Source organism: Eschrichtius robustus, chromosome 19, assembly GCF_028021215.1.
Source record: "Eschrichtius robustus isolate mEscRob2 chromosome 19, mEscRob2.pri, whole genome shotgun sequence".
Classification (NCBI taxonomy): Eukaryota; Metazoa; Chordata; class Mammalia; order Artiodactyla; family Eschrichtiidae; genus Eschrichtius; species Eschrichtius robustus.
The window spans coordinates 15,021,367-15,033,656 of NC_090842.1; the positions used below are offsets into that span (position 1 = coordinate 15,021,367).

At 43.3% G+C, this 12,290-nt stretch overlaps 1 protein-coding gene across 3 annotated transcripts; it reads left to right on the top strand.

The window, feature by feature from the left end:
* The first annotated feature begins 4,187 nt into the window (after nucleotides 1-4,187).
* CHST4 (carbohydrate sulfotransferase 4) lies at nucleotides 4,188-11,613 on the top strand. Of its 3 annotated transcripts, none has more exons than XM_068528208.1 (3): nucleotides 4,188-4,276; nucleotides 4,770-4,878; nucleotides 9,686-11,613. In XM_068528208.1, the coding sequence occupies exon 3, from the start codon at nucleotides 9,701-9,703 to the stop codon at nucleotides 10,874-10,876; it is 1,176 nt and encodes a 391-aa protein (XP_068384309.1). In that variant the 5' UTR covers nucleotides 4,188-4,276; nucleotides 4,770-4,878; nucleotides 9,686-9,700; the 3' UTR covers nucleotides 10,877-11,613. The 3 variants fall into 3 exon arrangements, with proteins under 3 accessions (XP_068384309.1, XP_068384310.1, XP_068384308.1); XM_068528209.1 differs by having other exon boundaries at nucleotides 4,200-4,276; nucleotides 4,808-4,878; XM_068528207.1 differs by lacking the exon at nucleotides 4,188-4,276 and adding an exon at nucleotides 4,398-4,457 and having other exon boundaries at nucleotides 4,808-4,878.
* The last annotated feature ends 677 nt before the right edge of the window (nucleotides 11,614-12,290 follow it).

Consider the following 12,290-nt stretch of genomic DNA (forward strand, 5'->3'; position numbering starts at 1 on the left):
GTGGAACCTAGAAAAATGGTACAGATGAACCGGTTTGCAGGGCAGAAGTTGAGACACAGATGTAGAGAACAAACGTATGGACACCAAGGGGGGATAACCGTGGTGGGGTGGGGATGGTGGTGTGCTGAATTGGGCGATTGGGATTGACATGTATACACTGATGTGTATAAAATTGATGACTGATAAAAAAAAAAAAAAAAGAACCTATACTGAATGGCACAGGGAACTCTATTCAATACTCTGTAATGGAAATATGGAAACAGAATCTAAAAAAGAGTGGATATATGTGTATGTAAAACTGACTCACTTTGCTGTACATCAGAAACTAACACAACATTGTAAATCAAGTATACTCCAATTAAAAAATTAATTAAAAAAAAAAAGAGTGGCCCCTGCTTGCTGCAACTAGAGAAAGCCCTCGCACAGAAACGAAGACCCAACACAGCCAAAAATAAATTTTAAAAAAAACCAAAAACTTACATGGATAAAATGAAATGAAAAAAGCAAATCTCAAAAGAATACATGTGCTATAATTCTACCTAGAAAGAGGTCAAATTGGGGAAAATTCAATTGTACTGCTTAAGGTGATAAACTATATGGAAGAATAAGGAGCTGCTTACCTTGGAAGTGGTCACCTCTGAATGATGAGGGAAGCGGGAGGGTGTGAGAGTGAAGGGATACTGAGGCAGCTTTGGCAATGTTCTGTTTTTTGGGTGTTTTTTTTTGGAGTGGTAGTTCCTTTATATTATTTGTTAAATTGTACCTTTACACCTTAATTTTAATTTCATAATTTAAAATGTTTTAAAGACTACGGAAAAATAAATACAAAACTATATTTTCAGTGTGATCCCAATTATACAGATTTCTGCAGGCATGGGAAAAACGATCAATGGTGCTCTTCTCTCGGCAGCAAAATGTAAAGAGATTCGTGTTGTCTTCTTTATACATTTCGTATTTTTCAAATTTTTTATAATTAACAAGTATTACTTTTATAGTAAGAATAAAAGCAGAACTAGCAACTGCCCAGTTTTGCTCTTCAATTTACGTCTCTGCAATGGAGTCACTTCGAGGAAGAGAAATTTCTCTTCCACCTGCTAGAGAGAACAGGAAGGGAGAGAAGGCCACACGACTGAAATCAATATAAGGCACCACCACAGGTCTGGTTATTTGTGCTTATGATAAGGCCTCAGGGGGCTCAGCTGATGGAAACCAGCAGATATACTGCCTAGATTATCCCAGAACTCACACAACTCTGCCTGTTCTCTCTCTTTCAAGGCCTTGGAAAATAAGCCAACAGATGAGAAAGAAAAAAAGAGGTGTTATTATGATTCTATAATAACTACCACTTTTAAATTCATTATTGTCATAATATTGTGTTAGGGGTGTTATATGCATGAATCCAATCCTAACATCCACAAGAATTCCATTAGGTGAACATATATTTTACACTGATATTTTACACCTTATTTTACAGTGATATTCTAGGGCTCAGAGAGGTGGAATGACTTGCCCAGATGCCTGACTCCAAAATCAGTCGCTTTTACACTCCACCACAATTTACCTTTACTCCTGTACATGTTGTAAAGAGTTTCCTCATCTTTTTTTTCCTTCCTCATAGCCAAGATGAGCCGAGTGAAATGTTGGTTCTATTTTCCCCAGGGAGTGACAGTTCATTTAATTCCAACAATAAACTCGCCTCCAGGAAGAAAGGACTATATAAAGGTCTGTGTGAATTACACAGTGATTATGAAGTTAATAATGTGACAAATCCAGTGGCTGAATCTATGACTACCTGACATAGTCCAAGAATATACAGTGTAAGAGGCTCTTTGCCGCCCACGAAAGAGAAGTCAGTTTGTGCCTGTGCTACACTATAGGCGACTTCTCTTCTGGATCTCCATTCTCTATGAAAGGGAGTAAACATTTATCGAATGGTTTCTGAATTAATCAGTGTCCTGGAAGCTACACAGGCTATATTTCGTGGCTGACTCAAGGCTTGGGAATTCTGGTGTGTTGCTTTATATAATCTGGCCTTTGACCTGAAGACTTCCCTTTAGTGATCTGCATATTTTCACCAGTACAATCATCCCTTCCTCCGTATCTGGAAGGGAATTGGTTCCAGGACCCTCGCTGATACCATGCTCAAGTCCCTTATATAAAATGGTGTAGTATATGCATATAACCTATACACATCTTCCTGTATACTTTAAATCATCTCCAGATTACTTGTAATACAATGTAAATGTTATGTAAATAGTTGTAAATACACTGTAAATGCTATATTAATAATTGCCTGTGCCTGGCAAATTCCAGTTTTGCTATTTGGAACTTACTGGAAAAAATTTTTTTTCCAAACATTTTCGATCGAAGTTGTTTGAATCCTCGGATGTAGAACCTAGGGATAAGGAGAGCCAACTGTACTTAGTGTCTATGATTAAATAACAGGCCATCATGACAAGCCTGTAACTTCCTGAAGCATTCTTTATTTAGTTATTTTTGGACATTTTATAATTTCTTTTCTCTTTGGAATATTTTGTAAACGGTAACTAAAACCCATTTTTAACAAACACCTATAAACACACCAGTTTTAAAAATAAGGAAGCAAAAAAATTATTGCCCAAACTCTGAGGTCACTGACATTGCTTTTGGAGAAAGGTATAACAACCACCGAATGCTTGCCACCTCCCAGCCCCTTTCAGAGAAAAATGTCTGTGGTTCCTATGCATTGGGGGGGTCATGGTTTTTTAAAATAATTTTTATTCAATTTATTTATAAGTTGAATTAATGATTTGTAATTAACTAATTAATTTATATTAATTTATTTAATAACTTGGGTGACTGAGTTTTTTAAGTTTAAGTTTTTTGGCTGTGTTGGGTTTTTGTTGCTGCGCGCGCGCAGGCTTCCTCTAGTTGTGGCGAGCAGGGGCTACTCTTCGTTGCAGTGCGCGGGCTTCTCACTGCAGTGGCTTCTCTTGTTGCGGAGCACAGGCTCTAGGTGTGTGGGCTCAGCAGTTGTGGCACACAGGCTCAGTAGTTGTGGCTCGCGGGCTCTAGAGTGCAGGCTCAGTAGTTGTGGTGCACGGGCTTAGTTGCTCCGTGGCATGTGGGACCTTCCCGGACCAGGGCTTGAACCCGTGCCCCCTGCATTGGCAGGCGGACTCCCAACCACTGCGCCACCAGGGAAGCCCTAAGTTTAATTGAATAAAAAATTCACCTAAACTGAGTCACTTTGCTATAGAGCAGAGATTGGCACAACATTGTAAATCCACTACACTTCAATTAAAAATATATATATATTTTTAAAATTCACCTATTGGGACTTCCCTGGTGGCACAGTGGTTAAGAATCCACCTACCAATGCAGGGATCACAGGTTCGAGCCCTGGTCTGGGAAGATCCCACGTGCAGCGGAGCAACTAATCTCATGCGCCTAGAGCCTGTGCTCCACAACAAGAGAAGTCACCGCAATGAGAAGACTGCGTACCACAACGAAGAGTAGCCCCCGCTCACTACAACTAGAGAAAGCCTGCACGCAGCAACAAAGACCCAACGCAGCCAAAAATAAGTAAACAAAAATAAAATATTAAAATAAAAAAATAAAAATTCACCTATTGTTTTACACTCACAACAATCATGTAAAGTAGCTCAGAGTAGTTGTGTGATTTGCCCAAGTACACACAGCTAGTAAGAAGATATAATTTTTCATGATAACTTGTTTCTTTTTTTCTTGAGGGGGAAACTTCTTTTCCCGTACCCCAACTAAACGCCAATACATATGTGTCCTCCCATAAAACGAGTTATTACATCTACGTAGTACCTCTAGTTACTACCTCCCGCAAGAAGGGTGAAGATGTTGAATAAGACACAGAGGCCAAAAAAAATGTTTTCTCCCTAAATCCAGTGGAGTGAGCAGGAAGGTGGAATCCAGAAATCTCTTCCAGGTTTTCTCCTCTTTTTGCAGCAGAGGTAAGAGCAAGGTTTCACATTGTTGTCCATTTTGGCTGTCATTGTCCTGCGATTTCCCTATCAACCTCATCTACTTCTGGGGTCCCTTTTCTTTTTCCACTTTGCCCTAAGGTAGTTAACCTATTCCGCTGCCTTCAAGGGATCTACATTCCAGGATCGCCTCCCAGTGGTGGGAGAGAATGCTTCCTCCTTTGCTTTTCCGGGCCCCGCCCATTCAGGCAGAGTCTCCCCACCCCTTGAGTATCTCAGGGCTAAAGCTGCTAATATCAAGTCTCTCTGGGAGCGATGCTTTCTTAACCCTGTCTTGGAAGGTGGGTAATTTTTTGCTAGGGAAAGAAGGCAGTGGAATTTGCTCTGAGTAGGGATGGTTATGCAAGATGCAAGGAGGAGGAGGAAGCTGAGAGGAGAGCTGGTGAGTCAGAGGACAAAAGCTGCACAACTTGGCTAGCAGTGAGCCTTTAGAGCAGTGGGGAAGCCTAAGCCATTAACAAGGTAAGGAGAGAATTTTCTCTACACCTCCAAAGCAGGGCCATTATTCCCAGGTTCTTGGAGCGGAGTATCAGATAACCTGGGGCAACTAAGCTGGGAATTTTCTGGGCGATGGCGGAGGGGAGGTGTTGGTGGGGGGTTGAATCAGAATCACCAGGATAATCTTCCCCGAAAAGCACAAGCTGCCTGCCAGCAGCTCCTCTCTCCCCACCCAGCTCTATCCCTAAAAGAGTAAGAAAGAGCCTAGAATGTGAGTAGGGCTATTCCGATGTATATTTTTGTAGCTAGTCCCCGTGATGTGTTTTACTCATTCAGATGCTGGCTTCAGACCTCAGTCTCTGTACTTCTTGCAGCTTCTCCTCTGCTCAGGTGTTGGGGAGTGGGGACCGGAGGTGCTGGGAGCTACAGATTTCCTCTAGCTCAGGTAAGATTTCGTGTGATAACTGAATTCTCAGACCTGGGACCCAAAAGATCCCGGTCTGATCAGGCAGGGCTATTTCTATCGTTGAGTCAATGAATTAAAGTTCACTTATTCTGAAACACAGAGGTGTGGCTCACCACTGCTCTATATATTTAATCGGACTGCTGTCCTTACTGTGGCTAAAAGGGCTTGCAAAGTTGTGGAGCGCTGTTCAGATGTAAAATAAGATTAAATTATGAGACCCGTGAGTCAGCCATGGTAGAAGAGACTTCTGTCTTGTCAGGCTGTGGATAAGCCTGGAACTTCTAATTGGAAGTTAAATACTTTTATATGTGCAAAATAAAAAAATATCTTGTCCTGCTTTCCTTACCCAGGTCAATGAGGCCACCTCAAATAGTAAAAAACACGCTACGAATGTTTGTTCATTCAGTCATTCATTCAATAGATGTTTCTTAAGCCCCTACTAGACGCCAGGCACTGTCGTTGTTACTAGAGACACAGAAATTGCAAAGACCCTTCAGTCTAGTTAGAGCTTGTTATTGTATGGATACCCTTTGCCCAGGTGCTTATCTCACAGGTTTCCAGGTTCTGCAGCTATGTGTGTGGATGCAGGTCTCCCCGATCCAGCTCTCCTCTCTCTCTGTGCAAATGTCTTCTGCCATCTCTAATTTCTGGTTTTGGGGGCATAATCTCACTGGGAAATATAAATTAGAAATTTGTCAGCGGCTGGAATCCAGGGCTCTTAAATTGATGTATGTTTGGTTTTTCCTCAGAATTCATCATTTTGCTTCTAACAGGCTACACGATATGGACTTGGGGGTCATCTATAATTCAGCCCTCTGTAGTCAGGCTGCTGGGTGAGGTCACCCATCCTGGTGCCTCAGAGTCCCTGTGCCTGAAGTAGGTGCTACGTCACTACCACCCTTTGGTGATGTTTTTCAAGGCAGCAGTGGATGAGGGGGAGAGCTGAGGGGGAGAAACGAGAGACAGAAGAGAGAAGCCACTTACTATGAAGACCAGGCTAGCGCACTCAGGATCAGATAACAGGGAGGGCAGGTTCAAGCGTGCCATCAAACAGCCATAACGGAACACTCAGGAAGGTGGGCTAGGGACTCTGAGATGGAAGTCACGTCACAGGCTGCTCACAAATGCTTCCTGACCCCAAGGACTACAGAGGAAGTTAATATAGGACAGCTGAGGAGAGGTGATGGTTAGAACAGAGGAAACTGCCATGAAAAGCCTTGAGTTTCCTTCTCTTCCTGGAGCCATCTCTACCACTGATTCCAGTGACTGCAGAGATAAGCTTTCCCTGAGACACATCCTAAAGTGTCCCCTGACTGTTCTCATCAGCCCCGTCATGGGTTGCTTAGATCCAGGTTGTGTCTAGATGCCAGCGACAAGAGATGGGACTCACTTTACAAAAGCATACTTTCCTTCTGGCCAGGGAAATTGCTCGTGGAAAGAAAAAGCAGAGATAGAAGTCGGAGGGTTTCCTTGGGAATTCCTGAGAACCGTGGTCAATTAAAGCCTGAGGACAACTGGGGATGAGTTCAAAGGCCAGACTCCAGCTCTGGGAGAGAATGGGCATGAGGCCAGGAGCTACTGGCAGGCAAAGAGGGCTCAGAGCATGCTAGCCTTCTCAAACACTGAGCTGGCCCAGGGCCAGATAGGGGGAGGGAGGACGTACTTTTGAAAGGTCTACATTGCTAGTCCCTAGGAAATGTTAGCTTTTTTCTGAGCCGATTATAGGCCCTGCATATAAAATTCTATCCTTATAATTGTACACAGGTAAAGTTCTTTCCTCTCTCTTTTGCTCCATTATTTCCTATCTTTGTTCCAAACTTTTCCTCATACTCATACTGCCTTTGGGAGAAGATCTCTTGCTAGTCATTTCCTCAATACTTGGGGGGCTGGGGGGTGGGTATTCTTGAGCCTTTGTCAAAAATGGCTTAGTTTCTAATCATTTCCTCTTGGGCTCAAGTTTAAAAGAATAGGAACATATCTTAGCTGGCCCCATTCTAACCTTCAGGGCCAAGACAAGGATTACCATTCATCGACATTTTCCTGGCATATAGCAAAGTGGGGTTTTTTCTGGCACCTAGGAGAGATGATCCTCACTGGATCTTTTGGCACATGTGGAGGAAATGCATTGTTGTAATGAATGAAAGAGAGGGGTTTCTGGGCCATTGTCACTCAAGGTTTGGTTGAGGTCATTACACACTTCCTAGAAGGTTCAGGGGACTTCCAAGGGAAGCCCATAGGCTGGCAAAGCATGCTCTACCTCTTCAGGAAGCAAGCTATAAACTCCAAGAGTCACATCTGTGACTGCCCAATTCCTCCTCTAAAATTTACTCTCTAGAATCTCTGGACTTCTAGACACACAGAATGGTTTATGACCAGTATGAAGGCTGTCTGGACAACAGATACCAAAGGTACACATACCCATACTCTTTGATTCAGCAATCCCACTTCTGGGGAGTAAGCTTACATACTTATATAATGATGTACGAACATAAAGGTCATTATTGACATTTTTGAAATGGCAAAAGACTGGAAACAACCCAAAAGCTCATCAGTGTGGACACTGGTTAAATAAATTGTGGTACATCTATACAATAAAATTCTACACAGTGGTAAAAAGGAATGAGGAAACACTTTATGTACTCCCATGGAAAGCTCTCCAAGGCATATTGTTAAGTTAACAAAGCAAGTTGCAGCACAGTGTGATAACGTGCAACTTCTTGTGTTATAAAAAGGGGAAAAATTAAGAATACATATACATTTGAATTTTCTTGTGTACCCATAAAGCAACTGAAAGGACACATTAAAAAATGAACCCAGTTGCTATTTGGGGGCAAGTTGGGAAATGGGCAGATGGAGGACAGGTGTTGGAAGTATATATTTCACTGTATAGTGATGATAAAACACCAGCTCGTAGATAAATACTAGCTGTCAGTAAATAGAGAAGAGATTATTGATTCAGGAGCTGGTAAAATTCTTAGGTGTTCTTTCCCCTAGAAAAATTCTATGACTCTTTCAAAAAGTATGTCATTACGCCTGTTTACAAATAGCTCTAGAAATTTTCTAATTTATGACTATAGGTCTCCTCCAGAGACATAACTGTTGTCATAGGATTTCCCCTCACCTAATATTCAATATGTTAAAGACCTGGCGTGTGACAGCCTAGGCTACAGGCTGGCAAGCACTGTCCTTATTCCCTTCCTGCATGTGGAATCTTAGGAAGGCCTTCTTTTAAATTCTGAGTCTGATTTAATGTCCATGATAATGATACTCTTAAAAGCAACATGAACCATGTGACTATTAGCTATTCAAAACTTTAAAAAAAAATTGGTGATGAGACCTATCAACAGGAAAATAGCATATCTTAAACCCAGCTGCAATTACTGTCTAGAAACATATTTTCTCTTCTTTATTAAAGCTTGAAGGAAGAATTTCTTGAGTATAGAGTGATATGCAAATTAGCACCTTGCTACTGTTAACATTTTACACCATGTGAAGTATCTATTATATCTCTCAATAGTTATTTATGCCAGGAAGTCACCCAAAATGATCCAGAGTCATCTCAACCCATAAAGAGAGTTAAGAGCTCCCCTGGAGTAATATTCTAGCATGGCACTGGGAATAGTGGTCTTTTCACACAAAGCCCTGGTGTGAAGGGAGTAAGTTCAGCGTTGCCACCAGTCTGTTTGAGCCTTAGTGTAAATTACAAAGTGAAATTCCTTTCTCTAGCTATTTAACATCTAAGAACTGGAAAACCATCCTAATGTACTTATCCTACTGAACCAAGATACTTAACTGTCACCTACCAGACATTTTGTTAAATAATAAATATCTTAAATTCTTGATGAAGTGGCATTCCCTAGGGTTGGGCAGTACACAACATGCCCAACTGTACTGAGCAACCCTGAGTAAGTTGTGTCAAGTGGTCTAACATTACCCCAAGCAGCAGCACAGTGGCTAACAGGCCACAGCATCACTATTGCAGCTCTTAGGTTGGCTTGCCACAGTTTCATACAGTTGGCTGCTAAGGCAACAACGATTCAACCCAAATAGATTCAGATAGTTTATTACATACACAGACATGAGGACAGCATTGGGTCAGCTCCTCATGTCCCTAGTCCCACAGGATGAGACCAAATCAGAGGGGACCAGATGATAGGTGCCACGGGCACTTTGCCACTGAGGAGACAACTCCAAACCAAAGCCAAGCAGTTTTATAGTCTGCAGCCATATCCTTCAGGGTATTGAAAGTCCTGTGCTTAACTGAGATGAAGGAGGGTAGTGAGAAATGGCCTTGGCACTATCCCTCAAGATGGGGGTGGGTGGGCGGGCCTCAAGGCAGCTCCTCACAAGTCAGCTTATCTCCCGTAGTTTCTGAAGGAATCATGGGGCATTCAACCAAAACTTGGGTCAGACTGTGGTTAAGCTTTGCCTACATGGCCTGTGTGAAGACATTTGTGTCACCAGGGTGAACCTGTTTCCCTATATTCATGAAATATGGCTGAGTTCACACATTTCTGTAGCTCCATGGACAAGGAGGACCAGGAGGGAGGAAGTAAAGAGCCTAAAAAGAAAGGGCTTACAAAGAAATAGAGCTTATGGACACACTAACTGCAAGGGACAGGAATTAATCTGGAGAAGGATTTGTGCAATGCATTGCAAGAAGGCTCCAGCATTCTATATTGCCCCTTGGTGCGGGTCAGGGAGAAAGTAGCTTTGGCTAGAAAGGGGATGGAAGTCAGATACCAAAACATTAGCCTAACATAGCCCCTCTGCTTGTTCCTTGAAGGTCTTCTACTTCAGCATGATACTGCCCAAAAAAATGAAGCTACTACTGTTCCTGGCTTTCCAGATGGCTGTCTTTGTTCTATTCATCCTTCTGTACTCCCACAACTTCAACTCCCATCAGATGAAGGAAGAACCCAAGCCCACGTACATGCACGTGCTCATCCTGTCTTCGTGGCGCTCTGGCTCTTCTTTCGTAGGGCAGCTTTTTGGACAGCACCCAGATGTCTTCTACCTGAAGGAGCCTGCCTGGCACGTCTGGATGACCTTCACACAAAGTACTGCCCAGAGGTTGCATACGGCAGTGCGGGACCTCATACGGGCCGTCTTTCTGTGTGACATGAGCGTCTTTGATGCCTACATGAAACCTGGCCCCCGAAAACAGTCCAACCTCTTCCAGTGGGAAGGCAGCCGGGCCCTGTGTTCTCCACCTGCCTGCAACATCTTCCCACGAGATCAGATCATACCCCAGGCTCACTGTAAGCTTCTGTGCAATCAAGAGCCCTTTGAGGTGGTGGAGAAGGCCTGCCGCACTTACAGCCACGTGGTGCTCAAGGAGGTACGTTTCTTCAACCTGCAGGTGCTCTACCCGCTGCTGAGAGACCCTTCCCTCAATCTGCACATTGTGCATCTGGTCCGGGACCCCCGGGCGGTGTTCCGTTCCCGAGAACACACCACGAGGGAACTCATGATTGACAGCCAAATTGTGATGCGGCAGCATCTGCAGAATCTCAAAAAGGAGGATCAACCCTACTATGCAATGCAAGTCATCTGCCAAAGCCAGCTGGAGATCTACAAGGCTGTGCAGTCCTTGCCCAAAGCCCTGAGGCAGCGCTACTTGCTCGTGCGCTATGAGGACTTGGTCCGGGACCCCCTGGCCCAGACTGCCCGAATGTATAAATATGCAGGGTTGAAATTCTTGCCCCAGCTCCAGACCTGGGTGCACAACATCACTCGAGGCAAGGGCATGGGTAAGCATGCCTTCTACACAAATGCCAGGAATGCCCTCAATGTCTCTCAGGCCTGGCGCTGGTCCTTGCCTTATGAAAAGGTTTCTCGGCTTCAGAAAGTCTGCAGGAATACCATGAATTTGCTGGGCTACCACCTTGTCACATCTGAGCAAGAGCAGAAAAACCTGTCGCTGAATCTTCTGTCTACCTGGAGCCCCTATGAGCAAGTCTACCAAGAGGGCTGAGGAGGCTCTGTCTCCACCTGGCACCAGCTTCAGCCACGTTAACTGATGGCAGCTTCTGAGGCTTGACCGTGTGTGTCAGTGTATGCGTGAGTATGAGTTGTGCCCAAACATGTTCAAGTCAAGAAATCTTTGCGTCTCTGCTCATATCTAGAGAAGAGACTTAGGAACCTTATGTGAGGGGCACACTCCACCAACAAAACAGAAGTAATGTCTTTATTCTCTTCTTGGCCTTCTTACCTATGTATATCTCAGAGACTTTGCGGCCTGGGTCCTATGTGGCACCATGCAGTATCACTGGAGTAAATCCATAAACTCTTCTGTCCACATCTTGCCCAGTGGGAAAGAAGAGAGACAGGAAAAACCAGGGAAATGGGTCTCCCACCAAACAGCCCACCAGCACATTCACCAGGGATGTGAACTCTGAGCCCTCAGAGCTCCCAGTGGATTCAAAAAGAGAATGGGCAACAGCGCTGGACGCTTACCTGTGAGCCTGGCCATCACAGCTATCGATCACCACAAATATGGAATAAAATCTCTGCACAACAGAGGAAGCTTTTAAGTTCACGGGATGGCTGGGCCCAATTTGGACATCAGTTCCCCTCAGTGTTTTCCTATTTTAACCTGTTAAGCTGCCATCTGTTAACACTAAAATTCCAAAATAAGATTCTGTTTGGAGTGTACCTTTTTATGCTTTCTAATTACTTAGTAGTAAATGCTCATTCTTATGGGATCCTAACTAAGAGCCTAAACATCTTTACAGATTCTTTTGACTGGAATATTTTATTTTTTAATTTTTAAAAAGTTTTTATTGAAATATAGTTGATTCACAATGTTGTGTTGGTTTCAGGTGTATTGCAAAGTGATTCAGTTATACATATATATATATATATTCTCATCTTTATAGATTTTTTAAAAATACTTGTTATTATCTATCACCCACACAAAGCAAAAACTGTTAAGACAGTGTTTGGTTCAGATGATGGACTAAGTCTAAACTGATCCATACTTATCGATACACTGCCCTCTTAAGAATTTGTAGAAAGTAGACAGCTAGCAGCTAAGCCCTTTCTTGTGTGCGGCGTAAGCTATAATAATACCAGGTGTATCACTCTAGGTTCTGGAGTTCTTTTCATCTCATACCTCAGCCAGAGGACCTCGGCTATAATATGATTGGTGCTCTTCAGCTCTTCCTGGTCACCGCCCCTAACAAGAAAAGTTGTTTCCCCCAATCTTTGCAGGATTCCCCAGATCTAGTTTGTGTATCAGAATCACCTGTTAAAGATGTGTTTTGCCATGCCCTACCTCAGATCTGCTGGAAATGGAATCTCCCAGGAGAGGCTGGGATTCTGCATGTTTATCACTTGACTCTGTGTAACTCTTCCACAGCCAGCCTGACAATGGTACACCCTGCCCT